Source organism: Artibeus jamaicensis, unplaced genomic scaffold (genome assembly GCF_021234435.1).
Source record: "Artibeus jamaicensis isolate MK-2021 breed Jamaican fruit bat unplaced genomic scaffold, CSHL_Jam_final scaffold_804, whole genome shotgun sequence".
NCBI lineage: Eukaryota > Metazoa > Chordata > Mammalia > Chiroptera > Phyllostomidae > Artibeus > Artibeus jamaicensis.
The window spans coordinates 2419464-2440698 of NW_026522055.1; the positions used below are offsets into that span (position 1 = coordinate 2419464).

At 47.7% G+C, this 21235-nt stretch overlaps 1 protein-coding gene across 1 annotated transcript in view; it reads right to left on the reverse strand.

Annotated features, from left to right (window-relative positions):
• The window catches only part of LOC119056742 (sialic acid-binding Ig-like lectin 5), a 29551-nt gene extending 8361 nt beyond the window's left edge, over nt 1-21190 (reverse strand). Inside the window, exons 1-2 of the mRNA XM_053659750.1 lie at nt 21124-21190; nt 20666-21046 (exon numbers count right to left, since the gene is read on the reverse strand). Coding sequence (XP_053515725.1) covers nt 20666-21046; nt 21124-21160 — 418 coding nt within the window. The 5' untranslated portion in view covers nt 21161-21190. The remainder of the gene's footprint in view (nt 1-20665; nt 21047-21123) is intronic.
• Between the last annotated feature and the right edge of the window lie 45 nt (nt 21191-21235).

Here is a 21235-nt window from a genome sequence, read left to right on the forward strand (position 1 = left end):
ATGAATGGACCATTTGACTCAGACATCACACTTCTGGGAATATACCCAAAGGGATGCAAAACACTAATTGGAAAGAACATAAGCATGCCTATGTTCATTGTAGTGTTATTTACACTCACCAAGATATGGAAGCAGTCTGAGTGTGCATCTGTAGATGAGTGGATAAAACAACTTTGGTGCATTTACACAATGGGATACTACTCACCCATAAAAAAGAAAAAGATACCAGTTGCAACAATATGGAGGGCCCTGGAGAACATTATACTCAGCAAAATATGTCAGTAACAGCAAAAAAAAAACACCATATTTTTTCACTTATAGGTGGAATCTAATGAACAAACTGAAGTAACAAGCCAAACAGAGACAGACTCATGGATGGAGAGCAGATGACAGCTGGTGTTGGGGGGAGTTACAGGGTAGAGGGATTGAACAAAATGCAAAAAACACATGGACATGGACAACAGTGTATTGATTGTGAAGGTAAGGGGGCTAAATGGTAATGAAAAAATACAAGCAAACATTTAAAAATAAAAAGTCAAACACATAGATAGCAAGAATAGATTGGTGGTAGCCAGAAGAAGTAAATGTGGGTAGTGGAAAATGGGTGAGGTGGTCAAAGCTACAAACCTTCAGTCATAATATAACTAAATCATGGGGACATAAGAAAGAGCACGGTGACTGTAGTTAATAATAGTGGGTATTAGTATTATTAACTATAAGAATGCAGTTAATAATGTGTTGTATAACTGAAAGTCTAAGAGAGAAAATTGTTGAAAGTTCTCTTTACAAGAGAAAAGATGTGGAATTCTATGTGGTGAGGGATGCTAACATGGGATATTGTGGTCAGCACTTGGAGATACATACATATATTAAATCATTCAGTTTATGGCTGGGTCAAGTTTCTATGTCTACCCTGCTCCAGGTCCCACACACCCCATCCCCCACATCCTCTGCCAAGCCCACCCCAGTGAGGACCTGCCATACCCAGAGAGTTAGAATGTCCCCGTGTCCACATCTGGGCACCCCTCACACTTGGGAACAATTGATGGTCTTCAGGGCACAGAGGAGAGCCCCTGCCTTTCCCTCTACTTACAGATTTGACTGTGTTCTGTGTGGTCAGTGGAGCTATAAGGGGATGATGGCTCTTTCCAAAAAGCAGCAGCATGGACAAGAGCTGAGGTCACCTGGGGGCCCAGAGTGGAGATGGTGCAAAGAAGCACAGGACTTTCTGCATCATGACATGTGTGTTGGTGGAGGGTGATTCTGGGTAAATCTTGCCAGTGAAAGGTAAATGTCAGGTTCCCTCACCAGACCCCTGTGGCCAGATTCCAGGGTCCCCAGCACGTGGATGTCAGATATCTGAGTCAGCCCTAGGATGGACACAGAGACACAGCTCAGAAATGTGTGGCACCAGGAGGGTCCTTCATGTTATCTCTGGCTTCTGGCTGATGATGCTCTGGCCCTACCTGCCATTCCAGGGATGACATTTTCTATTTTTGACAGGATCTCCTGAGAAGTCTTCTTCTGAAGAAAAATGCCCTGCTCTCTCTACCCTGATATCTGTGTTTCCCAGACAACAGTCACAGGTGGGGGTTTCCAAGGAGGTGGAGTTCTCCCAAGGTTGTTGATCGTCTCCTTCAGATACTCACCTGGTCTGTTTAGGCACAGGGTGATCATGGTTCATTTGGTTTCTTCCTTCAACCAGAAGGTGTACACTTTCTATGGTAAATCCATAGATTTTGGGATGAGAAAAATGGGGGTCACCTACAGGACCCTTGATGTCACAGAGTCAGTCCCTGCTCTATGAGAAGCAGTAAATTTCTATCTATGGCTCTTTCTGGAGGGTCATTTCCAAAACCTGCCCTCTCTCAGAAGATTTTCTTCTCTCCAGGGACAAATAGGGAAGGGAAGATGGAGCTCTTCTCAATGTAGGTCTTGTCACACCCTGTCAGGAAGACCCCTTTGCATCTCAGTTCTCACTCATGTCACCTCTGCCAATGTTCATCCCCCCCACTCCCCCTCAGAGAACAGATGGAGAGCTGTTTCTTTCTGCTTTCTCAGAATTCTAAGAACATCTCTAGGAGCAGTAAGGTCAGGAAACCTGGACCTTTCAGAATCCAAATTCTCTCTCTGTTTGTCCTGGTCCTACGACCAGATCTGGTCACACAAGAAGCCTCAAGAAGGAGTGATTGAACTCATACTCGAGACCAGGAGCTACTCAAGCTCAGAGGCTCAACACAAAAAGGGTGGCCCTGACTCCAGCCCCACAGATGAGGGTGCCTCTGGTGGGTCTCTGCTGTCAGCTTGAGGTTGCAAGTTCAGTGGACTCATGCACGGCTGTGAGCTCATTCTCAGGGTTTCCAGGACCCTGTACTCTCACCTTCTAACTTCTATGCATTTCCTCCAGGCCCAAAAGGCCTCCCATATCTATGGAAATGTTGAATCTCTCTCTCCTTACCCCACCTTCACTTCCTCTGACCTTGCCTGGCTTGCTCTGCCCTCCATGATAACATTCTCCCTGCTGGGGTCCAGTGATGTCACAGAATTCTTTCCCCAATCTGAGTGTTTACCCTTTCTGTAGAATGAAGTGAAACTTAAAATTTATTTGAGTGCCCTGTCAGTTCCAAAAAGAACATATCTACCAGACTTCTGATTCTTTAATTCTTCATTTGAGCTAAATTGGGACTAGGAATACTGCCAAGCACAGAAAAGACACAAAGGTTATATTTCCTGTTGTGTAGAGCTCTGTGACAGTACAAGGAAGGGATTAAAAGCAAGAGAAAATAGCAACCCACTCTTGTGAGAAAAAGAAGGAAGCAATGGGAAGAGTCTGACCCAGAAGGTTTTCTGGATGAGGTGACTAGATTCAGGCCTGACAGGCAAAGAACCCAGTGACCTCTGAGAAATGCACTGTGTCTCCGAAATTAAGGCTCCTCTACCCAAGGATGAGGTGCCCAAGGGGAGACTGAGGAGGGTTTGTGTGCACCTCTGTTCTGTAGGATAGAATGCCAATCTCCCTCATTCCCCAGCCTTACCTTGAAAGAGGCAGGTCAAGGCTGAGCCTCCAGGGGTCGCACCATCCTCCCTACTAGACCTGAGAGCTCCTCCAGGAAAGGTTGGCTCTGTCCTTGGTGCTGGAGCACACCTGGGTTCCCTCTGCCAAGGAATTCAGCCCACAGGCACAAAGGTCTGAGTTTTAGGTAAGCAGGGCACCTGGGATACAGGGGCTTTGGCAAGGCGGGGTCCTTCTTGGAAAGGAGGAGTCAGAAGGAGACGTGGCAGTGGGCTGGGCTCATGTCTGCTTTTCCTCTCATTTCTCTGATTTGTCATCACGCTGTTTAATGTTATTCTTCCTTGAAGTTTTTCCACAAAAAGCAACCATTGCAACAAAACACCCGAAGTTTGAAATATGTTTGCATGTGTTGTTTTCGAAAAATATATACATAGTTCATGTTGCATGAACCTTATATATTTATTAGAGCTTATATTATAGAAATGTCTTATAAATATTGTAATGAATATATAACTAATTATTACAATGAGTAATACATGGTAATTTTTATATTGTATTTTATATACTATAGTACAATAGTATACATTTACAAATATGAGAATTACATAATATGGTACCTTGTTAAAATAGTTTACATTATATAAACATACAAGTTATACTGTGGTATCATGTCTCAAGTCAACAATAAAACAAAAAGCCTCTCCAGGAGCCTCAGAATTTCTTTTTATTTACTTTCTCTCAAAGCTTCTTTCATTTTCATGTCCCAAAGACCACAGAACCAAAGCAACATGATCAGTGTGGGTAAATGCCATTGGGAGATTTGGTGTCTTGGCTTAAATATTGTGCCTCATTTTCTGGATTCAAGCATTTCCCAAATACTAGCCTAATAAGTGCCCATTTTCTTTCACTTTCAATTATTTTAAAGTTTTAAAATGAGGAATTTTATTTCTTCTATTTACTTTTTCCCCCAACGAATCTTGTTATTTTTGGCACAAGTCCTGAGCAGAATGATTTAACCAGTTATTATCAAGACAAGAGTCACAATTCAACTTCTTGCCATACTGAAATTGGAGTTCATGTAGTGGATGTGGGGAACCAAAGTCCTAGTTACAAACTGTAATTGTCCCCTTCTTTCCTCAAGGCTATTTTTTTCAATTTCTAAAATTGAGGAAATGAATCACCTACATGCAGGTGCTTGTTTGGTATCACTGGGGCACTCACCTGAACCCATTCTACCTGTGTACACTTCAGAGTCATTTTTCCATTGCAGCCAATGTTGTGGCTGGACCAGCCTTTGTGGTCCTTGTTTTGATTATAAAACACACTTCAGCAACAACCATTAGGGAACTTTGAAAAAAACCAAGTGTATTACAGTCATCTCCTATTATCCACAGTTGTGCTTTCCATGGTTTCTCTTATCTGTGATTAAACATGGTCCAAAAATACTAAGTGGACGATTTCAAAAATCAACCACTTATGTTATAAATTCCACAATTTTCTGAATAATACGATGAATCTTGTATTTCCTCTGTGTCCTGCCTGAGTGTGAACCATGTCTCTGTCCAGCATCTCTGCACTGTATATACTGCTCACCTGTGAGTCACTTAGTACCCAATTAGGTCTTCAGATCTACTGTCCCAGTATCTCCATGACTTTTGTTCAAGTCACCCTTGTAGTAGCCTCATGCAAAGTCACAATGTCTGTGGCATTTACCTTTCTACACCTCATCACATAGGCCTTGTGACACCTTCCAACAGCCCAGGAAGTGATGGGAACCCTGGTCGGGAGGGTCTGGGTGTTGTGGCTGCGATAAACAAATTCACACAGACCAAAGAAATCCTATGGAGCAAAGGGGACAGCATGGCCACTCTCTGAGTGAGAGAGGGTCTCAATCCTTGCCTGGACAAACTTTTATTGCTTTTCTGGGCACATTACACCGAGAATGGTCCTCATTTACTATGCCCAGGTTTGATTTAGGTGATTACATATTACAGAAAACAAAGGAGAGAATGTTGCTAATTACATCAAAGAAGAAGGATATTTGCAAATATAAAGGAAAAAGTGGTTGAACTGGTTGCACTTCATACTTGGGAGGTTTAGCACAGATTTTAGGAAGTTACTTTAAAGATATGCAATAAGCCTTTCCTGGCTCAATTTAGGGTGAGGTTGTTCTAGCAAAAGCAAGCCTCAAAGCAGCCTAGGTACAATGCAGACCTGACTCCCCAAGGGAGAACCTATCCCATGGGCATGGGTCCTGTGTGCCAGACCTTGCTCCCCACTGGCCTTTCTGACTGAGGGCTGGGCTACATTACCCATGCCACAGGGGATGGTCTCCTCTAGGAAGAAGGGTTAGTACATTAATACAAGATATTTTTATAAGTTTTTACATATTTATTTTTACAGAGGAAAGAAGAGAGAAAAAGAGAGGGAAGCATGAATTTGTGATTGCCTCTCACACACTCCTCACTGGGGACCTGACCCACAACCCAAGCATGTGCCCTGACAAGGAATTGAACCAGAAACCCTTTGGTTCACAGGCTGGCACTCCATCCACTGAGACACACCAGCCTGGGCAATAGAAGATATTTCAAGAGAGGGAGAGACCACATTTCGTGGTCTTAACCTTTATCACAGTATATTGTTATAATTCCTCTGCTTTACTATTAGTTATTGTTAATATCTTTTTGTGCTAATTTACCTATTAAATTTCATCATAGGTGTGTCATAGGAAAAGTCATAATATATATAGGACTCGGCATAGTCTGCAGTTTCAGAAATCCACTGGAGATCTGGAAACATCTCACCCACTGTTAAGACTCACCCACAAACTCTAGAGACTTCACAATCAAAGAGCTTATTGTTAGGCACCTAACTATGGTACCACCCATGACTCTGGTGGTTTTGTTTTAGAACTTTGTTTTTAAAAAATTAAATTAAATAAACTATATAGAGGAGGGAGACTATGAGTTCTTTCTTCATTCCATACTTTTAACCTAAGTCTGTCCAAGAATACATTTTCAAGGACAGAATGGGGTGCACCAGATGAAAGCGAGGAGGTGTGACCTCCAGGAGGGAATCTCAAATTGCTTAAACTTTTGTAGAAACCACCATAGAAGATTTCATGGACAAAGGCCATGGAGAGAAGGTGGGTGAGGAGGTAAATGCCAGGGGAAGAGGCCTGGGATGTAACAACTAAGAGCAGGGAGTCAGGTAGGGGTTTGTGTGAGACAGAGGTAGGGTCAGCTCCCTGGCATGTCCTCTGAAAGGACAAAACCAGCCATAAATCAGGAGGACTGTGGGAGGCGCTGTAACTCCCTACATGGTGCTGGCAGCCCTTCTGGAAACACTGTATGTTCACAGCAGAGCTTTACTTTGGTAACAGTCCCTTCCCCTGACCTTATTCTTTTGCTCTGTGAAAAGGGCTCCCTGACATCTGCTTTCTTGCAAAGATTGGGCCTGTGGCTCACTGTGGCTGCACTGGCTGTATCTGAATCCTTTTTTTGTCCCTGAAATAACTCCTTTTCAGGGATGCAATGCCTGGTCAGCTCCTCCTTACAGCCAACAAGTGGTTGGAAAGATCTCTGTTGGGCTGTATGTGGGATGGGGAAGAAAATGGTGCTCAGAAGGTGCTGGAGAATGGACAGGAGCAAGTGAGGCAAAATGAACCCAGAGAAACTGAGATACGTCATCATGAACCATTACAAACTGAACACAAAGTGGACAGGGATGTCTTTCCCTGTACAGGCTTCGATGAGTTCTCGGATGGAAAATGAGAGCAACAAGTTGCTGCCCTGTTTTCTATGGCTGGACACCCTTGGCTTCAGAAGAACTTGCCACTCAAGAAATTTTTTGAGCAGATTTTTTTCTATTCAGAAAAAGAGGCAGGCAAGCCCTGGACCTCTGTTGCTTGTAGTTGTCTTAATGCTCACAGCCACCTTTGACTAGGATGCATGGTCTCTGCTGTACAGAATGGGAAACTGAGGACAGAGAAATAAAGTAAATCACTTGAAGACAATGCCTTAGGAAGTGCTGAAGTCTGCACTTGAGCCCATGTCTCTCCATTCTCGTCACCCTTCTTCTTTCTGCTCTGCCTGCAGATGCTCTTACAGTGGTTAATGTTAATGTTGCATGAGGTCGCATCATGTTTCATCAATTAGTCCTTGACTTCTTTCCCTCACAGAAGCTGTGACATCTCAGGCCAGGACCAAGCTCTGAGCAAGTCCTCATTGGCTTGTCTTCTTGATCTCTGAGTACACACAGGTGCTGGTGGCCTCCTTGTCCTGAGCCTCACACAGCTTCCTCCCATGAAAGGTGAGGTTGGCATACTGGGTATCCTGCTCCTCTCCTGATGGAGAAGCATCCCCCATGGGCAACACTTGGTCTGGGTGGCTGTCTGGCTGTGAATTTTGCTGGGAACCCTGAAGAAAAGGGAGAGAAAAGTCAGAGAACAATAAATCAGACATGGTCTCAAGGGGATGTTGGGATGATAGAACAGTTTTTATTCCTCCTCTTATTCCACAAACACTCCACATGAACTCAACTATTTGCTCATTCCTTTAAAGCTTTGTAATACTACAGTTGATTAGACCACATTGAGAGTTTGTAATCACATTTCATCCTCACAGAAACAAGTATAAATGATACTCTTACTATTTCCATTTACAGGTAGAAAAACTGAGATGAGGACAGTTGAAGAAACATGCCCAGAATGGGTAGAAAGTAATAGCTTTGGAGAGACAGTTCTGCAGTGTATACTGGAAAAGAGGTGAGGTGAACTCAGTGTTCAGCAGCACTGGGGCAGGAGGCTGACCCTGGGATCTGGGTAAGAAAGGGGAAGTCAACTCCCAGCCATCTGTCTAGTTGACCACAGAGGAGCGGGTTTGGGGAAATTCTGAGCAGCTCAGCCCACACTCACTGAATGGACATGCCCAGCCCCTCCCCATACACTGCATGAGGTGATACATCACTCACCCAGGTAACTATACTCATGCCATGGTCTTCATCATTTGTGACTTTTTGTCTCCTGTCTGTTTGCTTCCTGCAGAACTTCACTCTAAGGGAAGAAGTCAGGAGCCACAATGGCTCGGGCACAGGTGGGCAGGCTGCCTCCACTTCCTGAGAAGACCACTGAGGCATCCAGATCCCAGAACCTAACTCAGAGACCTTCTGACATGAAAGTGAGTGCTCCATCCTCTGGACGACCAGGTGTTTGGCCAAGACTAAACTTACATCTTGATAGGCCCCTGCATAGAGAGAAATGTCTACACAGGCAGAAACATCAACACAAGCAATCATGATAGTGTTATTCCTGAGAGCCCCAAAGTAGAAACTACTGAACTGTCTATCAGTGAATGAGGAGTCAAGTAAAAAGTGCAGCATCCATGCCACGGTATATTATTTGAAGTAAAAAAGAATTAAAAAAATGACACATGAACCTTGAAAATATAGTTATGCAAAAAAGAGCCAAAAGGGATCAGGCGTTGTAGAATTCCATTTATATGAAATGTCCAGAATGGGCAGATCTAGAGACACAGGAAATAGATTAGTGTCTATCTGGGGCTGGGGCAAGGATGGTGGCAAAAAATGACAAATAAGGGATTTTTTAATGCATTTTGTGCTAATTTAAAAAATTTAAAATTGATTATGGTGATGTGAGCACAACTCTGTGACTGGACAAAAAGTCACTTAATTGTACACTTTAAATATATAAAAATGTGCCCTGACTGGTGTGGCTCAGTGGATTGAGCACCGGTCTGTCAACCAAAGGGTCACCAGTTTGATTCTCAGTCAGGGCACATGCCTGAATTGCTGGCCAGGTCCCCAGTAGGAGGTGCATGAGAGGCAGCCAAACATTGATGTTTCTCTCCCTCCCTTCTCCTAAGTCTAAAAAATAAGTAAAAGTTTAAAAAATAAAATGAATATATAAGAATTTTATCTCAATAAAACTGCTACCCAATCCCCCTAAAAAAAGACCCCTCTGCTCTGGCTGGTGTAGCTCAGTGGACTGAGCAGGGGCTGCAAACCAAAGGGTGTCCAGTTTCATACCCAGTCAGGGCACATGTCAGGGTTGTGGGTCAGGTCTCCCCAGTGGGGGACACATGAGAGGCAATCACACATTAATATTTCTCTCCCTCTCTTTCTTCTTCCCTTCTGCTCTCTCTAAAAACAAAAAAATGAAATCTTTTAAAATACAAAATACTTAAAAAGGCCTCCCCATATGTACTCAACTCCACCTTTCTGAGATTCAGGGGCCCCTCTCTGTACTCTCCATGACACAGCTTTCTTCCCGGGACATAGACTTACATGGAAAAAAGGATGACACAAGCACAGGAACAAGAGAACCATGACACCAGCACCTCCAAGAGCAGCAGCAAACTCTCTGGAAGCAGGTGCTGACTGCCCTGCAGAGAAGAGGGGCGTGAGCCCACACTATGGCAGCACTTTGTGTCTTGTCTCCCCATGTCTTTGCAGAACCTGTTCTGCCTGTAGAGTGTTCAGACAGTACATGGAGGGTCCTGTCCTAGGAAATAACGCCCTTGCTTGCCACAGCCCCCTTACCAGCTCCATCCTTTCTTTGATCCATTCCTGCTGCATAAACCTCTCCCTCCAGCAGGACCCTCACCTGGCAGCAGCAGAACACTGGCACTCTGGTCCCCGTGGACTTTCTCTGCCTCACAGCTGAGTCTGAGGGCAGCGCTGAGCCCCGTGGGGAGGTTCAGGGAGCTATTGGCCCAGGGCCCAGCACAGCTGGAGGTGACCTTGTAGGAGGTGTTGCTGAGGTTCCCCTCCAGCAGTGCCTCCCCAAGCAGCCAGTGCAGGTAGGGGGCCGGCTTGGCACGGGAGGAGCAGCTGCAGTTCAGACTCTCATCCTCCCAGGAGCAGGAGGGTCCCAGCAGTTGTGGGGGGACTGTGGGGAGCAAGAAGTGTCAGTGTTTCTTCCATCCTCCAAAAACCCAGGTGACCTGCCCACAAGAGTCCCCATACAAACCACTGATGGGCTGAGAGAGATATTTTGGGAGCCCAGCGGGTGCCAAGTGTGGCAGGTCAACTGTCTTCTTCCCCAGTCCCCACTCAAGGCAGCTCCAGGATCAGGGTATTGGAGATGGGGGTGGTGTTCAGGGCTAGGGGCCCCCGAAACCAGCTCAGTGCTGCAGGGGGGTTGCTGTCAGCCACACAGAGCAGATGCAGAGCCTCACCCTCCAGGATGGGAAGGGATGTGGTTTGCAGAATCTTGAGGGCTAGTGGAGAGAGATGCAGACAGAGGCAGAAAGATGGTGGGGAGAGAGGGAGAGAGAGAGAAAACAGAGAAGAATGTACCCACCCACAAGAGGTGAGGGCCAGAGGATGGTGAATTTCCTCCTTGTCTCTCCCATATCTGATCCCATTCATACTCTGATTCCCCCTCAGCTTCCCCCTCAGCCAGGGGCAGGTCCCAACCCCACAGAAGGAGGTTCTTTTCTACCTATGACATTTCTGAAGGACACGCCAATGGTGAGGTTCTGTGGGGCATCTGGGACAGAAAGACAGGGCCCTGCTTCAAAGAGGAGGAGTGGATGGGAGTCATCCCAACCCAAGGAGAGGCAGTGGGAACCAAAATGGTGGCATAGCTGTGTTTGGGCCCACTCCCCTTCTACACTCAGGTGCATAAATGAGTTCCCTCCTTTTAGCTCAGCCTACTGTACACACACACACAAAATACACACAAAGACACAATCAGGTTTGCCAGTCCCACTGCCCCCAGGACACTAGCTGTCCCCCAACACTCACAGGAGACATTGAGCTGAATGGTTTTCTGTGTGGTCACCTTGGGTCCTGCAAGTGTCACCAGACAGGTGACTGTGGTGCCGTGGTCCCTGGGCTTTGGGGTGAAGGTGAGCATGGAGGAGCGAAGGGTCTTGGGATTCAGAGTGCCAAGAGCATTCCCCACCCATGAGAAGATGAGAGGACTTCCCTCTTCACAGGACCCTGGCAGGCTGCAGCTCAGCTGTGTGAGGCGGCCAGACTTCAGAGGCCCCCAAATGTGGAGGTCAGGTTTCTGTGTCAGGTCTGAGGAGGAGAGAGGGAGGTGCCTGGGACCTGAGGATGCATTGGGGATACAGAATGTGACCCCACCTGGGACCCATGGCTGAGGGCCTGAGTTCATCCCTGGTGATGTGTCTCTTGGATTTAGTAGTGTCCCAAGAGCCAGTTTCGCTTCTAACCCAGGTCCCATGTCTCACCATCCTCTCCTGGGCCCCTGCCATACCTGTCACTTGCAAAGTCAGCTTCTTATCTTGGTAATCATTACAGTGAGTGTATGGTCTCTGCACTTGTAAGACATAGTTTCCTGCATCACTCTTCCTGGCGTCTTTGATGCTCAGGGAACAGTTGTTGGCTCTGGGATTCATGAGGAAGAATCGGCATTGCATCTTCTTTTTCACTGGTGTATTTAGGTCATTTGTAGCCACAACTTCAAAGCTATGTAAGTGGTGCCCACTGTGGTACCAGTCGATGTAGATTTTGGTAGAGGGATATGACGATATCCAAGAGGAGGGAAAGGAGCAGGGCACATTGGTGCATCCACCCTCCTGCATGCTCACAGATTCCTGCAGTTGGATACCATAACCTCTCTGCTGCTGCAGGGAACCTGGGGGGACACAGACACTCAGCATTGGCTCCAACACATCCCCACATTCCCACCCCTCTTCTCAGGCCCTCTCACCTCTCCACAGCAGAGGCAGCAGCAGTAGGAGCAGCATGTTTGCTTCTCCCAGGGCAGAACAGGTCCAGGCCCCTGTGTCAGAGAAGGAAGTGCCCAGCTGTGGGGTGGACCCAATGACACCCTAACAGGAAGCCGTGGGTGACAGAGCTGTGGTCAGGCATGGAAGGGAACTTGGTTTCCACAGGCTGTGGGGAGTTCTGTGATGGCTGAGAAGTCATCTGTGTACCCTCCCCAACCTGACCCTGCAGGTAGATCTACAGTCGCCAGATGTTGAGAGGCTTGTCCAGATGTGAATCTGAATGTGTTCACCTTGCAGTTGATGCTGAAGTTGACCAGGGGTCGTTGCAGTGAGAGGTGTTCCTGGTGCCTCAGGAGACCCACCCTCCATCCAACAGCCATGAATGTTCTGGGAAAGGATGAGCTTAAATTTTCCTTCAACCACCAAGTGCTGATAAGAGTAGAAGGAATTTACACCCAGCTCCAGTGGAGGGTGGAATTCCAAGAGGAGCTGAGTATTAAAGTGCTGTGTACTGTGGACATCAGAAACATGGGATGCACAAGTACAAGGTCAGAGGGTGTGTGGGACAGTGACAGAGCACAAGTGCTTTGAATGTGGGCTGTGGGCATGGAAATCTTGTCCCATTCAAGGAGACCTCAGCCTCTGGCCCTCAGCACAGCAGCAAATTTTCAGCCTTAAAGCTCAAGAAGCTTTATCCTCAAGGCCTCTCATGATCTCAGTCCCTTCTCAAAGCCCCAGCAAGGGCCCAGGTGATGTGTGGAAATAACTCAAAATCCTACTGCTCTTTATAAAAGAAAGGAACTTGAGAAACGTTTTCTCAACCATCACAATGTTGTGAAAGTGTCAGGGTCAGAAATTTCTTATAACAAGTTGTGGGACTGAAATTTTCCGAAACTACCATATCTTGCTGTGTATAATGCACAATTTTTGCCCAAATTTTTCAGGGGAAAAAAAGGATGCACATTATACATGGGTGGTGCTAGTTGTGTATCTATATAAATGCTTTTAATTATTTTATTTGTTCTTATGCATTAAAAGTGTAAATGTAGAAAAGAATAATGGTATCTCTATGTAAAATAATACCCTGGACTACAACAATCAGCTTAGTTTCTATATACAAATAAATTAAAAATTGGCCCTGGCTGGTGTTGCTCAGTGGATTGAGTGCTGAGTTGTGAACTGATGGTTGCAGGTTTGATTCCCAGTCAGGGCACATGCCATGGTTGCAGGACAGGTCTCCGGTTGCGAGAGTGTGAGAGGCAACCACACATTGATGTTTCTATCTCTCCATTACTTTCTCTCTTCCTCTTTCTCTGAAACTAAATAAATAAAATCTTTTTAAAAATTGAGTTCAAAACTGAAAAGGGTGTGGTATGCTAACATGAAATATTGTGGTGAGCACTTGGAGGTAAATACATATATTAAATAATTCAGTTTATGGCTGGGTCAAGTCCCTATGCCCTCCCTGATCTCAGTCCCACACACCCCATCCCCCACATCCTCTGCCAAGCCCACCCCAGTGAGGACTTGTCATACTCAGAGAGTTGTGATGTCCATGTGTCCACATCTGGGCACCCCTCACATTTGGGAACAATGGATGGTCTTTGGGGCACAGAGAAGAAAGTTTGCCCTGGCCCTCTACTTTCAGATTTGACTGTGTTCTGTGTTGTCACTGGAGCTGCCAGGGGATGATGGCTCTTTCCCAGAAGCAGCAGCACAAACAACAGCTGAGGTCACCAGGGGGTCCTGAGTGGAGATAATGAAGGGATGCACAGGACTTTCTGCATCATGACATGTGTGTTGGTGAAGGGTGTTTCAGGATACATCTTACCAGTGAAAGGTGAATGTCATGCTTCCTTATCAGACCCCTGTTCCCAGATCCCAGGGTCCCCAGCATGTGAATGTCAAGTATCTGAGTCAGCACCAGGGTGGACACAGAGACACAGCTCAGAAATGTGTGACACCAGGAGGGTTCTTCATGTTAACTCTGGCCTGTGGCTGATGATGCTCTGGTCCTGCCTGTCCCATCCAAAGAGTACATTTTCTATTTTCACAGGATGTCCTACTCAATGTTCTCTTCGTGAAAAAGCAAGGTCCTCTTCTCCCCATCTTGATACCTGTTTTACTCAGGGAAGGTCACAGGTGAAGGTCCCCAAGGAGGTGGAGTAGGCCAAAGGTTGTTGATAGTACTGACCTGGTCTGTTTGGACACAGGATGATCATTGTATATTTGGTTCACTCATTAAACCAGAATGTTTACACTATACGCAGTAAATATATAAATCTCGGGATGAGAGAAGGTGAGAGCACCAGGATACACAGGCACTTGGTCCTCACTGGGTCCCCAATCCTCACACCTGCAGCTTCTCACCTGAGTGTTTCTCTAAGTTGTTCACCAATAAAGAACAAGAACTGTGTCCCACAGCCCTGTTACCCCACACATGCACAGCAGGGGCAGCAGCACCAGCATGTCCTTGGGGGTCACATACAGGACCCTCGAGGTTACAAGGTCACTCCTTGCTCCCCGGGCAGCAGTAGATGTCTATCCATGGTGCTTTCTGGAGGGTTGTTTCCCAAACCTGTCCTCTCTCTGAAGCTTTCCTCTGACCCAGGGACAAACAGGGAAGGGAAGAAGGAGCCTTCTCATCTTAGGTCTGGTGACACCTTGTCAGGAGGGTCCCTTTGCATCCCACTCCCCACTCATGTCACCTGTCCCCAGTGTCCATCCCCACCCCCCTCAGGAATGGATGGAGGGCAATCTTTCTCTGCTATACCCAAATTCTAAGAACATCTCTCATAGCAGGAAGGTCAGGGAGCCTGGGTCTACCAGAATCCAAATCCTCTCTCTCTGTCCTGGTCCTCAGCCCAGGTCTGGTCACACAAAAAGCCTCAAGAAGAGGTGACTGAACTCATACTCATGACAAGTAGCCCCTCAAGCTCAGAGGCTCTAACTCAGAAGGGGAGCCCTGACTCCAGCCCCATAGGTAAGGGTGCTGCTGGTGGGTCTGTGCTGTCAGTTTCAGGTTGGAAAATCACTGGACTCATGTGCAGCTGTGAGCTCATTGTCAGGGTTCCCAGGACCCTGCACTCTCACCCTCTAACTTCTCTACATTTCCTCAGACAGAAAAGGCCTCCCATCTTCATGAATCTATTGAATCTCCCTGTCCTTATCCTACCTCGTTTCCCCTGATCTGGCATGGCCTGCTCTGCCCTTCACACTAACATTCTCCCTGCTGTGGTCCACTGAAGTTTCAAAATCCTTTCTTCAATATGAATCCTTTCCCTTCATGCAGAATGAATCGAAGCTTAGCATTAATTTGAGTGACCTAGAAGCTCCAAATACAACATCTCAACCACACTTATTCTTCATTACTTCATTTCTGCTGAATGAGGACTTGGCATACTGCCAGGTACAGAAAAAAACTCACAGGCCATGTTTTCTGTAGTATAGAGCTCCGTCACAGTACAAAAAAGAGATTTTTAAGAAACAAGAAAATATCAACCCACTGTTGTGAGGAGAAGAACAAAGGGGAAAGGTATGACATAGGTTTTCTGGAGTCAACCATGAGGGTCCAAGAACCCAGTGGCTCTCTGAGAAATGCATTATTTATCTGAGGGGAAGGCTCACCTTCCTTAGGATATGGGGGTGTCCAAGGGGAAACTGAGGAGAAGTTTGTGTGCATCTTTGTCCTATAGGATGGGATGCCTTCAGCCACATTTTCCAGCCCCAACTCTGAACCTGTCTGGGGACAGCTTCAGATTCCACAGTTCAGGTGCTAAGTTTTTAACCTGAAAACCCAACCCAACATGAAATGCCAGTCTGAAGTCCAGGTTGTCATCTGGGCTTCTGACCCATTGGCTCTGAATCAGAGGTTCCAAAATCTCAACCTCTTCAGATTTATTAATTTGCCAAAGTGGCTCACAGAACTCAGAGCACATATTACTCAGTAGGTCACAGGTTTATTATAAAATAATATGACTCAGGAAGAGTGAGACAGAAAAGATACAGAGGGTGGGGAGAGCAGTAAGGGGCATGAAACTTCCATGGCCTCTCTGAGGTGCCCTCTCTTCCAGCATCTACATGTGTTCACCAACCTGAAGCCCCCTAGATGACATTCTTTTCAGAGTTTATGGAGGCTTCATTACATAGTCATGGTTACAAATCACAGACCACTGGTGATTGATTCTTCCCACCCCCTCTCCCATCCTGGTTCCCTCTAGTCTGCACACCACCTGAGACAAGAGGCACTGCTCACAGAGGGAATTGCAGATGTGGCCCCAACATGGCCTCCTCCCCTAGGCTCATCCTCTGTTTTATGGTCAAGGGTGAGGGACACATGGGGTGGTACATGGAGCTGTGAGAGGAGAAGTTGTAACCATAGCCACAGGTATGGATAGGAGGGCAAAAGAGGAAATTTCCCTATAACTTGCACTAGGTTGGGAGGGCCTCAGGGGCAGAGAGGAGGGGGAAGGCCAGGCTAACACACCTCCTAACAGAAGGGCCATCCTAAGTAACCAACAGCAGTGAAGTGGGTGCAGGGAGCAACCATTATCTTCCTTTATAGAGTTTATTTTATTTTTATTTTCAGAGAGATGGGAAGGGAAAGAGAAACAGAGGGAGTGAAACACCAATGTGTTCTTTTCGCTTATGTGCCCCCCACTGGAACCCTGGCCTGCAACCCAGTCATGTGCCCTGGCTGGGAATCAAACCAAGGACCCTTTGGTTCACAAGACAGCGCTCAATCCACTGAGCTACACCAGGTGGGGCCACTGTCTCACTTCAGCCAGGGTCACTCAGGGTCCCTATCTCACTTTAGAAAAGCCACCAGAATTCATCTTAGAGACAGGAGTGTGTGTTTATGTAAGTATATGTGAATTTTACTTCACAGAAAGTAATGACAAAAATTATTTGTACCTCTATCAGCTATCTTCCTCATTCGCCCAGCTGGGGATCAAACCTGCCGACATTTGGCATACAAGATGACACTCCAACCAACAGGGAGGGCCACAGCAACCAGAGCAAGAATCATATGCTTTTAAAAAGTGATGCTCTCAATATTTCCAGTGCCCAGGTGGTGCCATACATGAATATTATGTTATTATTGTCTATGCTCCCTCTCATGCACTTTGCATCCCAGTGAGTACTCCATAAGATGTCTCTTTAATTCAGCTTCACAGCAAGGGTCTGGCTCCTTCAAATCCTCAATGAAAAACCAAGGCCAAGACCACCCACTGCTGGATGCAGTGCAATCCCCATATCTATGTTCCAGAATAATCTCACATGAGACCCTCTGCATAGTAAAAAAGTACCTCCTGTTCCCTGGTTCCCTCCACTTGACTTTAGTGGGGTGGCTAGCTCTTCAGGGATTTGACACAGATTTGTGGTATTTAGGAAAATAAAGTTGACCTGCATTAGGTTTTTGTATATTTTGAATCTAGAGTCTGGGAGACACAGTAGAGGAGGGAAATGGATTCACTGCAAACACTCATTACCGGTTTACCCCAGAGTTTTGAGCTTATCCACAGTAATTCTCAGAATCTCGCCATTGGGCTCAAGAAACTCCCACAGACACTAAATAGAATCATAAATTGAATTTTTATGTTGTATTACTTAATTTTTTGATTTATAATCAAACACTAATCACTACAGGGTAGGCATCTTTGAGTTGAAATGAAGAGATATGCTCCTGACTTTACTGCACTCAGACCTCTACAAGAACAGGGCTATTTGGGAGACTAGAAACTCAGGTGCTAACCAGGTAACTTCTAGGCAATGGAAAAATAAGGCCCCAAGTTCATTCCCTTCTTGGTCCTGAGGATGGAGACACAGGAGCAGGGGGTGGGGAGAGAGAGGACAAGTAGAATGGGAGAGGCACAGGCAGAAACAAGGGGCAATAACTGGGTGGGTATCACTTGTGGCTCACATTTGTACCTTACTGTGCTTTCAAATCTTTAAAACCCTGCTAAACAAGTAGAGACAGACTCGCTCAGGACAGGCAATTCTCAGACACAGGAAAGATCTCTGACAGGAACAGCCAATTGGGTGCAAAACACCCGATCTTGAGCCCATACATCTACCCACCCCACCCTTCCTTCAGTCTCCAAGATCCTGCTACAAAGGAAATGAAGACCCCCCCAACAGGAATAAACACTCCTGATTTCTTCAATCTAGCTGATCCTGAATTGCCCTCCCTGCCCTGCATTGCATTTCCCATGAAAACCCCAAAAAGGACTCTGGCTAGTCTGTCCCCCACTTCCATCTGCTCCCTGAAGCAACCTGGTGCTTCCCCTGGAGCCTGGCCTTGTGGGGCCTCCTCTTGGTAAATGAAAGGAATAAAAGCCTTCTTTCACTGGCATGGACTCTCCTTGTTGTCACTCAGTCACTTAAAGAAATTAAAACCCCAAGGGTACAAGTGAGACAGGTGACTCAGGAGTTCCCAGGGAGAAAGGAACACTGACATCACCACAACCACCCTTCTGGACTCCGTGTTACACCTCAGTTCCATCTTCGCAAGAAGGGAGAGTCAGTCAGGACATAGGCCTCAATCTCTGGGAGTCTCCACACCTGCAGGGCCAACACAGATCTCAGCTCAGGGACTTGGCCATTTTACACTAAATCCAGGCAGGTGGGACTCCTCAGTCCCACCTGGAACTTGGGGCCAATCACTGACCTTCTCTGTGGAGAGATAGACCTGCTCACCTGGTGTAGTAGAGCCAGGTGAGGCCATAGGTGAGGAGGAAGCCAGTCCCCATGAGGGCTCCTCTGATCAGAGTGAGTACCAGGGGCCAGGAGCCCTGCTGCTCCCCAGAGGGGTATCCTGAGGAAGAGAAGAAGGTGGTAAAGTACTGATACCAGTTCCAGTTCCTGCCACAGCTCCAACACCTGACACGCTTGACCACACCCAGTCCCTGTCCTGCAACTCACTCTGCACAGAGAGGCTGAAGGAAAGATGCAAGGAGCCAAGACCGTGCTCAGCCAGGAGAGGCTCTCCCCTCTAACTCCAGTCCCTAAGTGGGGCAGCTCCAGGACCCCAGGTGCTAAAGGCTGGGACAGGATCAAGGCTTCTCTCAGGCTCCAGCTCTGTGTGACCCCACCCACTCAGAGGACTCAGCGTCTTGTTTTCCAATCTCCTTGGAGGATAGGCTGTAGCTTCCGTTCAGTCAGGAGACTGAGGATCCCTTCCTAGCAAATCACCACCTTCCACTGTTGGCCCTCTCCCAGCTCCATCTGCCCTTTCACCCTCTCCTTTCTTCCTAAACTTTGGTTTCCAACAGACCCCAGACCTGGCAGCAGCAGGACAGTGGTGCTCTGCACCCCATGGACATTCTCTGCCTTGCAGCTGAGTCTGAGGCCAGCACTGAACCCTGAGCAAAGGCTCAGGGAACTGTTGGCCCAGGTCCCCAGAGAATAGGAGGAGACCCTGTAGGTCGCCTTGCTGAGGTTCCCCTCCAGCAGCTCCTCCCCCAGCCACCAGCGCAACGAGGGGGGTGGATGGCCTCTGGAGGAGCAGCTGCAGTTCAGACTCTGGTCCTTCCAGGAGCAGGAGGGTCCCATCAGCTGTGGAGCATCTGTGGAGAGTGAGGGAAAGGGTCAGTGGTTCCTCTGCCCCCCCTGGACACAGTTGACCTGCCCCCAGGTTCCCGCACACTCACAGACCACTGAGAGGTTGAGAGAGATACTTCTGGAGCCCAGCGGGTGCTGAGCTTGGCAGGTGAACTGTCCTTCTTCTCCAGTCCCCACTCTTGGCAGCTCCAGGATTTCAGTGCTAGAAAGGGGGGCAGCATTCAGGGCTGGAGACCCCTGGAACCAGCTCAGCTGTGCAGGGGGGTTGCTGTCAGCCACACAGAGCAGCCTCAGAGCATCCCCCTTCAGGATGGGAAGGGATGTGGTTTGCAGAATCTTGAGGGCTAGAGAAGAGAAGTGCAGACAAAGAGAGAAAGAGAAAGAGAAACAGAAAGAGACACTGAAGGAGAACTGGGGGGCAGCACCCACCCACAAGAGGTAAGGGAGTGGGGGTGATGATTTTCCTCCTTGCCTCTCCCATATCACATCCCATTCTCACTCTGATTCCCCTCAGCTCCACAGAGGTTCCCAGGGCAGGTCCCAGCCCCACAAGAGGTTCTTTCCTACCTGTAACATTCCCGTAGGATGCCCTTATGGTGAGGTTCTGTGGGGCATCTGGGACAGAAAGACATGGGCCTGCCTCAGAGGGAAGGATTGGATAGAAGTCACCCCAACCCAAGGAGGGGCAGTGGGAACCAGAATGGTAGCATAGCTGTGTTCTGGCCCACTCCCCTTCAGATGTATAAATGAGTTTCCTGCTTTTAGCTCAGCCTACTGTACACACACACAGAATACACACAAAGACACAAACAATCAGGTTGGCCAGTCCCACTGCCCTCAGGACACCAGCTGTCCCTCCAACACTCACAGGAGACATTGAGCTGAATGGTTTTCTGTGTGGTCACCCTGTGTCCTGCAAGCGTCACCCGACAGGTGACTGTGGTGCCATGGTCCCTGGGCTTTGGGGTGAAGGTGAGCATGGAGGAGCGAAGGGTCTTGGGATTCATCGTGTCAAGAGCATTCCCCACCCATGAGAAGATGAGAGGACTTCCCTCTTCACAGGACCCTGGCAGGCTGCAGCTCAGCTGTGTGGGGCAGCCAGACTCCAGAGGCCCCCAAATGTGGATGTCAGGTTTCTGTGTCAGGTCTGAGGAGGAGAGAGGAAGGTGCCTGGTAGTTGGAGCTTCCATGGGGACCCAGAATGTGACCCCACCTGGGACCCATGGCTGAGGGCCTGAGTTCACCCTAGGTCCTGTGTCTCTTCTAACACCCTGGGCCCAAGGCTGGGATCAAATAGTGTCCCAGGGTCCTGTTGCTATTCTAAGCTGGGTCCCATGTCTCAGCACCCTCTCCTGGGCCACTGCCATACCTGTCACCTGCAAAGTCAGCTTCTTCTCTTGGTAATCATTACGGTGAGTATATGGTCCATGCACTCGTAAGACATAGATTCCTGCATCACTCTTCCTGGCGTCTCTGATGCTCAGCGAACAGTTGGCTCTGGGATCCATGAGGGAGAATCGGCCCCGGGTATCTCTCTTCACTCGTTTATTTGGGACATATGTGGCCACGAGTTCAAGGTTTTGTGTGCGGCGCCCACTGTAGTACCAGTAGATGTAGATATTGCCAGAGGGATAAACTGAAGTCCAAGCAGAGGGAAAGGAGCAGGGCACGTTGATGCATCCACCCACCTGCACGCTTGCAGATTCCTGCATTTGGATACCATGGCCTGGCTGCTGCCCCTGAAAGGACCCTTGGGGGGACACAGACACTAAGCATTGGCCCCAAACCGCCCCCCACCTGCCCATCCCTCTTCCCAAGCCCTCTCACCTCCCCACAGCAGGGGCAGCAGCAGTAGGAGCAGCATGTTTGCTTCTCACTGGCAGAGTGGGTCCAGTTGCTTGTGTCAGGGAGGGAAATACCCAGCTATGGGGTGGGGCCA